Here is a 14,828-nt window from a genome sequence, read left to right on the forward strand (position 1 = left end):
GCTGTTTACTAGCTCATTCAATTCAATTCAATTTTATTTGTATAGCCCAAAATCACAACAACAGTCGTCTCGATGGGCTTCGAAGTAAAACATGAACTCAAAAGGATCACGAATACAAAGAGTTCAATAGGAAAATACTAAAATGAACTAACAAACTGACTAAGCTATACTGGCATCCCTGCCCTTAGACCCCCCTTCGCGGTAAGGAAAAACTCCCAAAAAAAAACGGATTCCGGAAAAAACGAAGAAACCTCAGGGGTGCCCACATGAAGGAGGGATCCTCCCCCAGGACGGACAGGCGATTTACCAGAACTCTTAGAGAAGAATTAACTTATCTAAATCTACAACTACAAATATAAAAGTCCAGCAGACGAGCTTCATCCAGCCGTGGTTGTGGGGACAGTCAAAGGCGCGAGTCGAGCCGGAGACAGGAACCACAGCCAGGTGTAGGAGCAGGAGCAGAGACGAGGTACTCGGTCAGGTACAGAGCAGAGACGAGCCAGAGATGAGCCAGAGGCAGGATCCACAGCCAGGTGTAGGAGCAGGAGCAAAGGCGAGGTAAACGGTCAGGAACTGGAGCACGGATGAACCAACTGGAGTCTGGAAGCACTCCCACTCCCCAGGAGGGGAGAGGAAAAGAGGGACAATACATGAATCGCACTGCACCAGACAGAGGCATGGAGAACTAAATCATAAATTATGATCAAGAATAGAGGAGAGGAAGGGTAGAAGTAGAAAAGGAAAGAGGACAGAACCCCAGTGCACCATAGTTACCCCAGCTTCAACTTCTAGCAGCCTTTTAAAAGAAATAGTTATTATTAAGTTTAATTTAAACAAATTAACATTAAGTTAAATAATCTCTGAATACTAACTAGTCTGACAATAAGCCTGTCCAAAGAGGAATGTTTTAAGTCTAACTTTGAATGTAGAAACTGAGTCGGCCTCTCTTACATGAGCTGGGAGTTTATTCCATAAGACAGGGGCTTGGTGACTAAACGCTCATGCCCGCCGTCACCTGCAGTTGTTAGAGGCTTGGTGAGAAATTTCAAAGCGGTGCAAATCTCATGAATCTTGCTCCAGGCTTTTTCATTCACAGCTCTATTCTCGATTCCGATTCATCCAAACAGGCCCTGATAAAACACTGAGTAGTTAGGAATATGAAAGATCATAAAATTCCAATTTAGCTCATAAAGTCGCTTAGTCCTAACAAAGATACCAGCTAAAGCTCCTCTTAAGCGGCACAACTTTCCACAGAATCCAGTGTCAGACCGTGGAACAAGTGATCAAAACAATGAAGCTCAGAGAACCGAGTCTTTCAGGCTTCGGCATCAGTTTTTCACTACATCTCCCATGATGCATTGTGTTAAAGTGCCAGCATCTCTGCGCTACACTGAGTCTTCCCTGTTAAACATCTTGAATTCACAACGAACACACATAAAACAGTTTTCAAATCTTCTTGATGAAATCAGAGGTCAATAGTTTAGTTCTCCTTCAAGGTTTGTGTTCATTAACAGCCAAAAATCCCAGAGTTTGTTTCAAGTCATCTCTCTAACTCAAACACTGTTCTAAGAACGTCTGGATTATTTTATATGTTAAATTTAAGAAGAAGTAAAAACAACATTTAAGAAACAGGATTAAGGTGACGTGGCCAACAGACACAATTAAACTAAATTGAAACAATTTAATCATCTCAAAAGAAATAAAACATTTTTGTTAAAGTTTTCAAAGACTTCATCTTTGATTAAGACAAAAGAAAAACGAATAATACCTAAACATGTTCACTTTTTGTGTAGCCACATAAAACATGGATATGAAGTTAGTCTTTTTGAGTAAAATTTATCAAACATCGTGTGATTATTGTGAATTACAGTTGCTTTTGCACCAACATTGAAAAAAACTATTTAAAAAATAAATCACTATTGCCGCGGGATTTTTGTCAAGGAGAAAGTCTGCCTTGGCTCAAAAAAGGTTGAAAGACACTGACTTAGAATCATAAGATTCCAGCCGAAGACAAACTCAGATGGTTCATTTCTCCTCTATGATTAATTTTCAAACGGTCGGCTCTTCCCTGAATTACAAAAAATAAAAAAAATACATCACTGCCAAATCCGAGTCCCTGATTGGTCAAAGTTCAACCTGTTTTAACTTTCAAGGCGCGTTCAATGAAGGTGACGTAAAGCCCAAAAGCGGTCGGAAAAATGTGTGTAGCGACGCAGGAATGCAAGAGATTGAGCACAGAAGCCCAAAACGTGGATTTGCACGTCATTGCTTGAATGTGTTTTCTGGGACAGATCTTTGTATTTGCCAGTTGAACCGTTTCCCTTTTATTTTCCAAAGTTTGTCATTTATTAGATAAGAATAGACTTTTCCTTCACTGCAGAAATGTCACATCTTTGTTAGAGCCGTGGTTGTATGTTTATAGTTTTTTTTTAATTAAATTTATTCTGTCTTTATTGTTTTTTTCCCCCTTTTTAAGCATTAAGGTTTTTGACAAATGATGTTGTTGAAGATAACATTTGTTTTAACAGACTGAAAATGTAAAATACTGAAAATCAATCAAATGTTAAGGCCTGTTCACACCGGGACGAATTTCGCCGGCGATTTTCGTCGACGTTTAACGCCTCGTGACTAAACAAAGGGCACCAACGAGAGTGTGCACACCGACGCGAAAAAACGCCAGGCGTTAAAGCGTCAAAAAAAAAAAACGCCTCGGGTTCGTTTTTTTTTTTTGACGCGTCGCGTCGAAATCTACTCGACCAATGAGAATGGCGCTTTTGCTCACGTGTCTGTAGCTTCTGAAGTTACAGTAAAACACAACTTGGGGGCGCTCAAACACAAAACTGCCTTGCTGAGCACACATACCAGCGAAGAAGATAGACGCCAAGTAGCGTCTACACACAGCCGCGAAGCAATAATGACGGACATTCTAAAATATCCCCGAACCAAGCACCAGTTGGAGCTACTGGTGCTTGAAATATTCATGTTTTCTTTGTTTGATTCTGACAAGCGTGTAAATACTTGCTCTCTTCTTCTGAGTGAAAAGCGACTTTCAGAAGCGTAAAGTTGCGCAGCGCCACCTTGTGTACAGGAGTATTTCTGTTTTACATTAAGCGCCATCTAATGTCAGGGAATGAAATTGCATGTTCACTCCACTCATCGTCAGCGAAAATCGCCTGGGTGTGAACACAAAAAACGTGGCGAAAAACGCTGGCGAATAACGCCTGGCGAATATTCGTCCCGGTGTGTACGGGCCTTTAGTATTAAATCAATTAAATTTATGGACAGTTAAAAGCAACGGTTCTGCCCAAATAAGGCGAGGAAACATCAAAGAAGAAAATACAATATTTATGGCTTCATAGTAAATGTATGTCTTTTTATTTTTACTATTACAGACTATAATGACTTAGTTGTCTTCCTTAAACAGAGTCGCATATGATTAAATTTCCTAAATCTGCTAATTACCGTTTTATATCCCGTTAACAGCGCTGCTGGTTCAAATGCGAGTTCATTGTGGAACTTCCTACAGTACCCGAAGGCAACGCAGGATCAAAGCAGCCGCCCGGCGCTCTCATTGGACGTCTGCAGCGGTGGGCGGGCCTGTCGGCGGACAATAGAGCTCGGCTGAGCTGCGGTCAGACGCTGATCTGCGGAGCTCCGAGGCGGCCGCTGCGCAGGTTCGAGTCCCGCAGCTTCTCTCCAGCACTGAGCCGAAGCGGGAGGAGGGGGGTGGGCGCAGTGCGGACGGACTGACAGGTGAGGGGGGTGGGGTGGGGGTCAGGTGCACGGTCCCAGCTGCGCAGACTGAGGCAGCACGCGCGCTGTCCTCAGGCAGCAGTACTACTGTGAAACGTCACATCAGGACAGCTGCTGGTGGAGCGTCCAGCCGCTGCCCCACCTGTCAGGAATGTTTGGGTTCCTCGGGCATGCGCGCGCGCATGCACACCGAGCCTGCTTTGTGTCTGCGCAGTTGAGCTCTTTGTGCCCTAGTGCCACGCGCAAAAAACTGTTGTTTTTTTTTTGGCTAATTGATGATCGGCTCTCATCAATAAGTGATTAGCAATTTTCCCGCTGGTTTCAGTCTTTATGACGTCACAGTTTCATCTGTCACTGATTTCAGACAGAAAACTGCCTTTAAATCACTAAATCAGGACATTTCTCTCTTAAAACATGTCATAAAAGAGACGTTTTTGTGTCTTTTGTTGTCAGTCACGTTTGGATTCCTTTAATTCCAGATTCTGTTGACCAAAACCAGATTCCATAGGGACGGGCTGTTCCCATGTTGGAGGATTATCTGCTGCAGTTTCAGATTAAAATCTGCACATTTTGAGGAGGCCTGATCTCCTGATGAAATCCACTTTTGTGTTTGTTTGGGTTTTTGCTGCAGCCTCTTTGTTTCTCTCTGAGGTCATCAGCTGCTGCTCCAAATCAGCTGATTCCACATCTGCTGCCGGCTTTCTGACTCATGTGAGAGGCCCGGAAGGTTCTGCTTTGTTCTGGTTTCCTGGGAGGCATTCGGGTTCCAGACTTTTAACCCTCGTGCAAGATGGCACAAGCGGCGCCGCCTTTGTGGACAGTGATGTTAACCCGGATCAAGTCCAGTTTGGTTCTGGTCCGACAGAGACACGGAGCTGGAGAAGAAAATGGGGGGGGGGGGGGGGGGGGGTGAGATCACAGCAGACAAAGACGGGAGGTCGGCGGCTCCACGGCGGCGTGGTGATGCTCCGCCGAGCGTGCAAGCACAAAGCCCCTGCGTTTGCAGAGTGCCGCCGGCTTTGATGTGCTCCACGGCGCCGCGAGAACCGTGGGAGCCGGCGACCCGGGCCCGCCGGAGAACCGGGCTGCAAGTCCAAGCCGGCAGCTCACAGATCAAAGAACCAATCCATTTTCTTCTGAAAAGGTAATCTGAGACAGGAAGTCCGCCTTAAATGATGGTGACCTTCCAACAATCCTCCTCCTCTGATGAAGGTTCATCTGAAGGATTTATTTATTTATCCTGAAGCTCCTGGTTTCCTATCTAATCTCAGAAATGATGCAACAAAATAAACATCAGGAACATTTTTTTTTCTAAAGTTTGAACATCGTTTCAATGTGTTGAGAACGATCCGATTCTAGAGGGGTTAGAACTGAACGGGGGATCGGGGGGGGTCGGTGGCGTTCACGCCTCACTACGCACGTACTGACGTGTGGACGGCGACCCTTTCAACCCACAGAAGTGCCAAGCGTTTGAAAACAGATCCTGGAGGAGCCATAAAGAATCGCGGTTTGTCCCCGATGACGCCAGAGAGAGCTGGGACAGAAAAAAGCCTGGAGCGAGATTCCCCGGATATGCGGCTCTTGGACTCTTCCAACCGTCGGTACGAGTATCGGTTAGCGGCAGTCCAATCAGGAAGGGGGGGGGCAACACACGCCCTGTGTTTACGTAGCATTAGATCAGGGTTCTCAAAGTGCGGCCCGGGGGCCAATAGCGGCCCGTGGGAAGATTTTTTGTGGCCCTCAATAAATCCTAATTGATGGTTATTAAAACAGCTGTACTTTGCTTGGAAAAATATTGTTTCGTGGTTTTTGGCGACATCTGCAAGAAAAATGGGTAATTACAGTCGGGTGTCAATGGCGCCGTGTAATAACTTCACCACAAGAGGGCAGACAACATTTTCTATGTCACTGCCTCTGTGGAGAAAGGAAGGACCGTGACAGCGGCAATAGAAAAGGAATCAGAGCGGGATTCGGATAGAGAGCCAGAGTAAAAACGTTGTGTTGGCGAGGAGAAAAGGCGCTAAGCGGACAAATGTTTACTTTGTTGTTTTCCTCAAGGACTGGATAAAGTCATGTGCCTGATTTGCAAACAGGTGAATGAAATGCTCAAAGAAAGCAAGATCAATTGTCACAATGTTACAAATCATAAAAACTTTGACAATGAGCTCCAACAACTACAACAAGGCTATGCTGCACAGCAGATAAGGTTTTCAAAATCCAGTGAGGCTGTGACAGAAGCTAGTAGCTACGTTGTAGCTTTGGAAAAGGCCAGACAAACCCTGATGTGACGGGGAGTTTGGAAAAGAATGTATGCTGAAAGTAGCTGACATCGTTTGTCCAGAGCAAAAGAAAAAGTTTGAAGAAATAAATGATACAAATACTAGACGAGTAGAAGATCTGGGCAGCAACCTCCAACCGCAACTGGGAAAACATCTGGAGGGCCCGGTTAACTGTACAAATGACACTTGATCATTAAAGTTATCAAAAACAATTTTTTCACCAAAATTGGCCCCCAGTCTAATGTTGAGAACCCCTGCTTTAGACAAAGGAGATACGTTAGCTACAGCAACAGCGAGAAGACATTTTCAATGTCGTGGCGAACGACACGTTCCGCCACGACAAAAAACATAAGTAATTGAGTCGTGGCAACTGGAGAGAAGCCGGCAAAGTTACTGCTTCAAGAATGGAGACTTTAGTCCAGTTCTTCAAGACTGCAGGACCAAGAACTGCACAGAACCTCTGGAACATCTGTTAGAAGACTAAAGACAGAGAACAGAGGAGGAAAGGGATTGTACTTTGTCTGCTCACCCACTGCCGGATCTGTTTGGGTTTGGAAGAACATGGCTATGTTCACACCAAAAATGCAATATTGCATTTAATGACCATTTAACGCCAAGGTTAGCATTAGCATGCTAGGCTAACTGTTTGACTTGTTGTTTTGAGTCTGAAGCAGCTTTTTTGTTCAATTCATGTTAATATTCAGACGTAAACATTACAAACAAACAAGAAATGATAGCATCTAAACGTTAGCTTGCTGCATAAATCCCCTGGCTGTGTCTGAATTCCCGCCCTAACACCTAGCTCCTAAAAACCTATATAGTGCGGCTCTACACAGTGTCTTGAATTCTAAAGGCCATTCAGACATCACTCTCACTACTTTTTTTCTCCTTTTTTTAAAACGATATGACGTCAGCGATTTCACAAAGTTAAAATCTAATTAATGCATAGAGCGTTTTGTGAAGCTTATTTATGAGTCCACTGAAGATAAAAATGTTGATACATTTTATTGGCAAAAATTGTTCCGATGCAATGCATTGTGGTCTATATCCGCCGATCTAGTGAGCATTGATGCACAGTGGTTTTTTGCAGAGACTTCTGGGTAATTTCTAGGGCACTGGATTTAGGCATTGTCGATTCGGACAGCACTACAAAATGGCAAACGCACTAGATAGTGCACTAAGTAGGGGGTTAGGGTGGGAATTCGAACACAACGCCTGTTTGTCACGACTGCATTCGTCATCACTAGATGGGCGTTTTTGGCTTTATTTTTTCTTGGACTTTTTAACACGTCTGTCGCCAGCAACATCTAATCGCGCTCTCTGACAGGCCGTCAATCTTTGGCCGATGAACACAAAGCGGAGAAAAGAGGCTTTTTAGGCCGTCGCCTTAGAAAAGTGTTGCGTAACGGCGAAAAGCGGCTTTTTAGCGCGACTCAATCAGCTAATTGCGTAAACACCGAAGACAATGACCCACTCCGATGAAAATGGTGTTTTTAACACGTTCCTGTGGCATTTTACTTTTCTTTCTGGTCCATCATAGAAATAAATTCTTTAAAAGTCAAAGCAATTTAAGGAGAAGATTTTAGAAAATAATACTGAGGGACTAAAAATTTGAAACGTGCTCTCTTTCAAACAGAAATCACACATAAGAACATTTTTTCGGGGGGAATGCTTTCTGAAGGACATCTCAAAATTCTTCTTTCGTCTTTTATTTTTAGTGGTTTTTGGAAAACTTTCATCGTTTTCTCCGCCTCGGATCTCATTCCTGCTGGTCGGTGTTCCGACTTTGATGTCGTTCATTTAAAAAAACGCTTGGTCTCCTGTTCTGTCCTCCATTTTTTTCTGCTTCTGCTCCGAATGCAAACCTATTTTTGGATCCAGACGTGCTCACAGAGCGGCATCTTCAGCAGTCACAGGAGGCAGAATCCCCGGAGCTCCAGGCCTCCAGCACGGAGGGGTTTCCAGTCCGCCGCGTCCCTGAGAAGGAGGAGCGTCTCCTACGGAGGAGCTCTTTGTGCTTTTCAGGAGAGCAGCCTCTAATTAGAGGGAGCTGCTTTCATCTGCAGGTTCTTTGATATGACAGCAGAGCGAGAGGCTGCGTCCGTCTGCACGCCGCAGACCGAAGACGAGGCAGCAGCACACGGATGAAGGTCTCCGTCTGACCGTTGGATCGCCAAATTAATTCAATTCAATGAAACTTCATTTCTATAGCCCAAATCACAACAACGGGGGTCTCAATGGGCTTCTTTCCAGTAATTGTGAAGATTATATCAAAAGGATCACGAATCCATAGAATTCAGTAGGAAAATTCTAAACTAAAGCGGGCATCCCTGACCTAAGATCCTCCTTCGCGGTAAGGAAAAAGGATTCCAGAGAAAAAAGAAGACATTTCAGGGGTGTCCACATGAAGGATGGACAGACAGATGATGTACCAGAACTCATAGAGAAGAATTAACTTGTCTTACTCTACAACTACATGTTTAAATAGTCCAGCAGACGAAAACGGGAATAGAGGACCGAGCCCCAGTGCGCCATACTTTCCCCTTAACAGCTAATTGTTGGAGTTCACTCTGGATAAGAACGTTTGGCCAGAACCACAAGGAGATAACAGCGTTGCCATGGTTACACCGGCGTTAGAGCTTGTAGGAATCCACGTGGGTTTGCTGGGATCAGAGTTCAGGGTTTCCCCTCCGTCTTCAGGCTGGTCACATGGACGTGGGCGAGGCAGACACGCTCCGTCCTTCCCTCTCGCTGCCTTGACCTCGTCACCGGGACGAGGTCAACACTCTAAGTCGGTGTTTTTCAACCTTTTTTGAGCCACGGCACACTTTAACCTTGACAAAAATCCTGCTCTAAACCACAGAGGCGTTACTGTAAGTTCCTCTCTGATCATCTTTCGACGTGTTCTCAAATCATTCCCAGTCGTTTTTTCATCATGACGAGGCTGTTTTTAGCCAAAACCAAAAAAAGAAACCTGTGGCGTTTTCTAGGAAATCATTGTGTTCGAGTAAGCCTGCTCTACTTCCCGACATCCATCTGTTGACACGCTCTCCCGCTAGCTCACAGCCCCTCACACCCCCAACCCAACATAAGTGATGCAACAAATGCCATCTTTTTGTAAAACTCCTCGCTACACTTTTGATCCACGTTTCTCAGATAGTCTAGAAACATTTTGACAATTATCAATTATCGATTGATAAGGTCAACAGCCAGTCAGGATGCAGAGCACAATACATTGTAAAAAACACACACAAAATTGTAAAAAAAATAAAAAATAAATAAAAAATCAGTGAAACAGCAGGACTGCGTAATGTGAACCGCAATATAACGAGCTTAACTTTATCCTGTTTTAAATGTTCTTTAATTGAGGCTTTTTCGTCGCCTAAGGGCAAAAACGGATGAATTCAGTAATTCATGAGTCATTATTGTTTCTGTGTCTCCAAAATACACAAACTTTAGCTCCTAATTTCACGTCCTTCTGGATTTGTCAGCAGCTTTTCTGCATTTGCGACCAGATTTATGGTCACCTGAGCGGACACACTTTGACGTCATTTTATACTATTTGAACATTCAAACATTGTTTCCTGTTTTTATGCTTTTAACAGCTAATATTCCTTTAGCGAAGATGTTTGATGTAAAAGTACTTCAGTATTTTTAGCGTTGAACCAATTTATTCTTTTTACTCATTTAAATTTCACAAATTATAATCATCTCAAACTTTCTTCAGCTTTACTATTCAACAAATTTTTCCTAATAATTTTTTAGCCGCCTAACTTTTTTTTTTAAAGCTAATTAAGAATTATTGTTGGCAGTCTGAAGCATTTTCCTCTCATAAGATACTTTCTTTGGCGTTTTTACACTATTAAATGGCGTTTTTCTGCTTTAACTTCAGTTCTATTTTTACTCATCTATTGTTTATCAGTTGGTTTGGCATTAATCAGATTGTTATAATCTGCATTTTAGTTTGCAGACATCAGTTTGTCGGGAGGCTGAGGCTCCTCCTGCAGGAGCAGACTGAGCGCCGCCGCTCGCCTTCGTTGTTGTCACACGTTTCCTCCTGCGTTAAACTTTGGCTGCGGCGCCGCGGCACAAGACAGGAAGCGGCGGCGGCGGCGGCCTCCCGTCTGTTGATGGGAGCCACGGTGCAAACCATCGGGCTGTGAAGTCTCTGCAGTCGCTCGGCAGACGAGCCCTGCTGTCGCCAGCAGGAGGAGGAGGAGGAGGAGGAAGGTGAGACGGCGGAAACGATCAGAATGATAGATTCATGAATGAAGTGGATTCATTCGTGTCCTGCAGAGGAGCCACAAACAGCTTCAAACCGTTTTGTCCTTTTTTGGCTGCCAGCGGCGCGTTTCTCTGACGGCGAATAAACGGCGTTTAATCATCGATTTCACACCCAGAGCAGCTTTTTTAGGCTCGGAACAAGCAAACAGCCGCTCTAGGCTGATTAGCATCAGCAGCGCTCACAGGTTCAGGTCTGCAGAACAGTCACAGCTACGCTGGGAGACGGAGGCGTTCAGGTCCAGGAGAAAGGCCAGTTCTACCGTCTTTCCCTGTTTTGTCTTAAATTAGCAGCTTTCTTTAAAAAAAACAGGGAGGGAATTTAAGGATGGATGCTCTTCCTCACGCTTAACTTCCTTCCTGCTCCACAGAAGCACCCGTCTTCAGAGCAGAAGGCCGGCCCGGTCCGGAGCGCCCGCCGCCAGCATGAGCTCCCACGCCTCCGTCGACATCCTGGAGGAGCTGCAGCTGATCGCAGCTCAGAACCTGGAGAAGCTGGACATCAGCAAGTACTACGAGGTGGTGCGGGAGCTGGGGAAGGGCACCTACGGGAAGGTGGACCTGGTCGTCCACAAGATGCGAGGTAAGAGACGGAGCCAGAACGCCAGCCCTCCTCTGCAGGAGCTCCTCAGAGTCTGCAGACCTTTGAGGAGGAGACGCCCAAAGGTTTTCCTTCACCCCCCCTGAACGTTTCTCCTCTGCAGTCCAGATTCTTTGTTATTATCAAAGAGGATTTTCATCTAAAAGTAATGGTTTGTTTGGCTCCACGTTTATCATTTCCGTTCTGTTTGGGTTTGACTTCGGTTCCGGTGATGAACGGAGAAAATCCAGTCAGAATTTCCTCGTTGGAGTTCTGCTCCTCTCAGAACGTGGTTATATAAGGAGGTTTGTGGGTCAGTGGGGCGGATGCGTCGTGTCCCCCTAAATGTGGGTCAGCTCCTCTTTTCCCTCCACGTGCAGCAGCGTTGAATCTGCGAGCGGCAGGCGGGGATTTGCTCCGGTGGAAAACAGTGGAACGGTTTCAAACGGTAAATGTGCTTGAAGCAGCGGCCGCAGCGCCGCTCCCTGAAGGGCCCGCTAAAGGCCGGGAGACGAGCAGAAAGCCTCCCCTGACCTCTGCTAAAGTGGCCGCTCTGAAAAAGCCGCGAAGTCACTTTGTGGAGCTGATGGGGGGGGGGGGGGGGGGGGGTTTGGAGACGTCCACTGCTGACACACTCCGAGGTTTTTCCCTCCCGTCAAATACCAGAGCAGCAGAAATCCGGAGAAGCATCGGAGAAAAACCAGTGTGGAGGATTTTAATTATTCATCAAACGGCTTTAATTAACTTTCTTCCAAGCAATTATGCTGCTGACGTAACCCGTCCTGTCCTGGATTCCAGGAACCAAAATGGCTCTGAAGTTCCTGCGGAAGAGGACCACCAAGCTGAAGAGCTTCCTGAGGGAGTACAGCGTCTCGCTGTACCTGTCGCCCTGCCCCTTCATCATCAACATGTACGGCATCGCCTTCCAGACCGACGACTTCTACATCTTCGCTCAGGAGGTCGCTCTGGCCGGAGACCTCTTCGACATCATCCCCCCTCAGGTGAGGCGGAGCTCGGAGCTGTGAGGAGGGCGGGGCTTCGCCGCCAGATCGATGGATTCAAGTGACGCTGCCTGATCCTCAGCATTGATTCAGCCGAAGTTAATGGAACTTTGGCGATAAAATAATCGACAGGAAAAAGGGTTTTCTGCAGCACATTGGAGGGGAAAAGATTCATGACATGATGATGATGATGATGCACTGATGCTGATCATCAGAAGTATGGAGAGATATTTATGCCACCACGTTGCACACAAAACCTTCTAAGTTGCAAATTCAAATATTACATTTTTGCTTTCATATACTTTTTTTGTGTTTGCAACACAAATGTTTTCACATGCATTCTGTCTCATCTCGTTTTTTTTTTCCTATCTCTGATTTTGCTCTCATACGTTTCAGTTTAGCGTGACATAGCTGCAGGCAAAAAGCCTGTTGATTGGCCTAGATTTAAAAAAAATTGAAAGCAAAGAAAAAGTATTTGAATGCAAATATTTCATATTTTTATTTGCAAAATAGAATGTTTTGTGTGCATAAATATCCCTCCATAAAAAGGAGCATTTTTGATGGAGGACATAATTGAAGTGGCTGAGTTACAGTGAAGTTAGAAAAGACTCAGATCGGATAAAAGAGGGACGGATGAAGAGGAAACGCAGGAACGGCCCAACAGGCTTTTCCATAACGGGATGTTGACGCTCTTCTGTCTCCTCAGGTCGGCCTCCCGGAGTCGGTGACGAAGCGCTGCGTCCACCAGGTGGCGCTGGCCCTGGACTACATGCACTGTAAGAAGCTGGTCCACCGGGACATCAAGCCCGAGAACGTCCTCATCTTTGACGCAGAGTGCAGGAAGGTCAAGCTGTCGGACTTCGGCATGACGCGGCGCGCCGGCTCTCCGGTGAAGCGTGTGAGCGGCACGATCCCGTACACGGCGCCCGAGCTGTGCGACACGTCCCGCCACGAGGGCTTCTACGTGGACAACAGCACGGACGTGTGGGCCTTCGGCGTGCTGCTCTTCTGCATGCTGACCGGAAACTTCCCCTGGGAGAAGGCCATGCCCGGCGACGCCTTCTACGAGGAGTTTGTGCGTTGGCAGCGCCGCCGGACGGGGACGGTGCCCTCGCAGTGGCGCCGCTTCACGGACGACGCTCTGCGAATGTTTCGTAGGCTCCTGTCCATCGATCAGGACCGCCGCTGCTCCGTCAAGGAAGTCTTCAGCTACTTCAACCAGTGCTGGATGCTGGACGCCGAGAACAGGACCTGCGGCGGCGGGGCGCCCCCTCTGGACATCAGCTCGTCTTCGTCTGAGGAAGACGCCTTAGTGGACAGACTAAAGCATCAGAGTCTGTCACCTGCCTGCGTGGCGGAAACAGGAGGAATGTCGATGGACGCCCACTTTTCCTCTGCGTCCACCGGCGGCTCGCCGTCCTCCACCGGCAGCTTCGAGCGAGTAAACCGAGACGGCAACGAACGGGGACGCATCCTGGTGACCACGCCCATTGAGATCTGCGTGTAGAGATGCCTCCGACCCTTTAAGGTCGCCTGCCGTGACCTACGTGCTGAAGACGAGTGTGAGGACGTGAAGACGCCACACAACGGCGTTGGGCTTGCTGTAGCTGCACTGCAGATTCACGCACTTCTAAATATGAAATGGAAGGAAGGCGTGAGGAGGCCGTCGCCTGACGTCTGTGGTTCAGTCCGGAACGATCCACAAACTTGCTCCATCGCAAAGACAGGAAGAGATCCACCAGCAGCACGTTCACCGCAGAATCCGCATAGAAGGACCGGATCGGAACCGCGCAGAAAAGGATGTTTCTGTAAAGTTAGCTTAGCTATTTATTCCTCAGATTAATATATTTTCAGATCAACAACAACAAAAGTTTGTGTTTATACTGGAAGCTACCTCCAAACTTCACCGCATTTATGTAACCGGGACGCTGAAATCAACGACTTCGCTTCTAACGAGCCATTTCCATAGCAACCACACCAAAATCCAGGCCATGCACCTCAAATGGTGTCAAACGTCATTTGTTTACGGGACAATATCCTGAATTTGTGTTCTTGGGCGTCGATCAGAGAAGCTGCATCAGGGCGAGCTTAATTTCACGATTACAGAACAAAAATGTAAAAAAAGCAACAACAACAAGAAAAAAAACGTTAGCTAAGCTGTAGCTAAAGACAGCGACTCTTCAAAGACACGTTCATCCAAAACAACAAACTACATCTTCATTAATTCCATTTTTTTCTTCTAAGGAACTTTGGAAAATTTACTTTAAGAGGAGAAACACAAAAATGGCGACTCAAGTTTATCAGCCTGAGACATGAAAACAAGCCAATGATTGCCATGGACAACCATGCTGCAGATGCTGGGATTCAGAGTTCAAATGGTTTTCAGGACTCGATGAGAGGACTTCACTCAAAGCTGCTTACAGCTTCGTTTGTTTTATTTAGCCGCAAAAAAAGAAACTTTTTTACTTTTAGTGACGTAGCAAAAATAGTTTTGGTCATGTTGTTGATGTAACGTTTTTGACCCGACGTGTGTGTTTTTGTGAACAGAAAGTAAATGAACAGTCTGCAGATTGAATCCGGACCGCTGCTTCTGTGAGAATCGGCTCAAAGCAACAGAGAAACTGAAGAAGGAGCAAAGATGAACGCCTGTTTTCTACCTGCATGTTTAAAACACAATAAAAGTCATGTCCTGAACGGGTGATGAGACTCCAAAACAAAGAAGCTCTTAATGTGAAAGGCCAGGTAAAAATGTGTCAAACAGACTGTTGGAATTAAAGAGCTTCACAAATCCATTCTTTGTCCTTTTTGTCTGTTGCACAAAGTGAAAGTTCTGCTGTGAAATAAAAACCTTGAACTGAAAAAGGAGTTTGCTCTTCCTCCGCTCTCCATGCAAGCGTTCAGGAAAAAGGGTTTTACTTTGAAAAATAACTTACT

At 45.9% G+C, this 14,828-nt stretch overlaps 1 protein-coding gene across 3 annotated transcripts; it reads left to right on the top strand.

Annotated features, from left to right (window-relative positions):
* The first annotated feature begins 3,581 nt into the window (after positions 1–3,581).
* Positions 3,582–14,756, top strand: LOC101160658 (serine/threonine-protein kinase SBK1). Of its 3 annotated transcripts, none has more exons than XM_004071214.5 (4): positions 3,582–3,753; positions 10,685–10,896; positions 11,692–11,894; positions 12,601–14,756. In XM_004071214.5, exons 2-4 carry the CDS (start codon positions 10,740–10,742, stop codon positions 13,399–13,401), a joined length of 1,161 nt encoding a protein of 386 aa, XP_004071262.1. In that variant the 5' UTR covers positions 3,582–3,753; positions 10,685–10,739; the 3' UTR covers positions 13,402–14,756. The 3 variants fall into 3 exon arrangements, with proteins under 3 accessions (XP_004071262.1, XP_078807127.1, XP_078807129.1); XM_078951001.1 differs by lacking the exon at positions 3,582–3,753 and adding an exon at positions 4,520–4,897; XM_078951003.1 differs by lacking the exon at positions 3,582–3,753 and adding an exon at positions 10,102–10,262.
* The last annotated feature ends 72 nt before the right edge of the window (positions 14,757–14,828 follow it).

This window comes from Oryzias latipes, chromosome 8 (genome assembly GCF_053564925.1).
Source record: "Oryzias latipes strain Hd-rR chromosome 8, Olatipes_Hd-rR_3.1".
Classification (NCBI taxonomy): domain Eukaryota; kingdom Metazoa; phylum Chordata; class Actinopteri; order Beloniformes; family Adrianichthyidae; genus Oryzias; species Oryzias latipes.

Excerpts from the sequence above, each read along its gene's own strand:
- LOC101160658 (XM_078951001.1), top strand. The coding sequence starts at position 4,641 with ATGGGGGGGGGGGGGGGGGGGGGTGAGATCACAGCAGACAAAGACGGG. Across the intron at positions 4,898-10,684 it reads ATCCATTTTCTTCTGAAAAG|AAGCACCCGTCTTCAGAGCA; the intron begins GTAATCTGAGAC and ends CCTGCTCCACAG. Across the intron at positions 11,895-12,600 it reads TCGACATCATCCCCCCTCAG|GTCGGCCTCCCGGAGTCGGT; the intron begins GTGAGGCGGAGC and ends CTGTCTCCTCAG.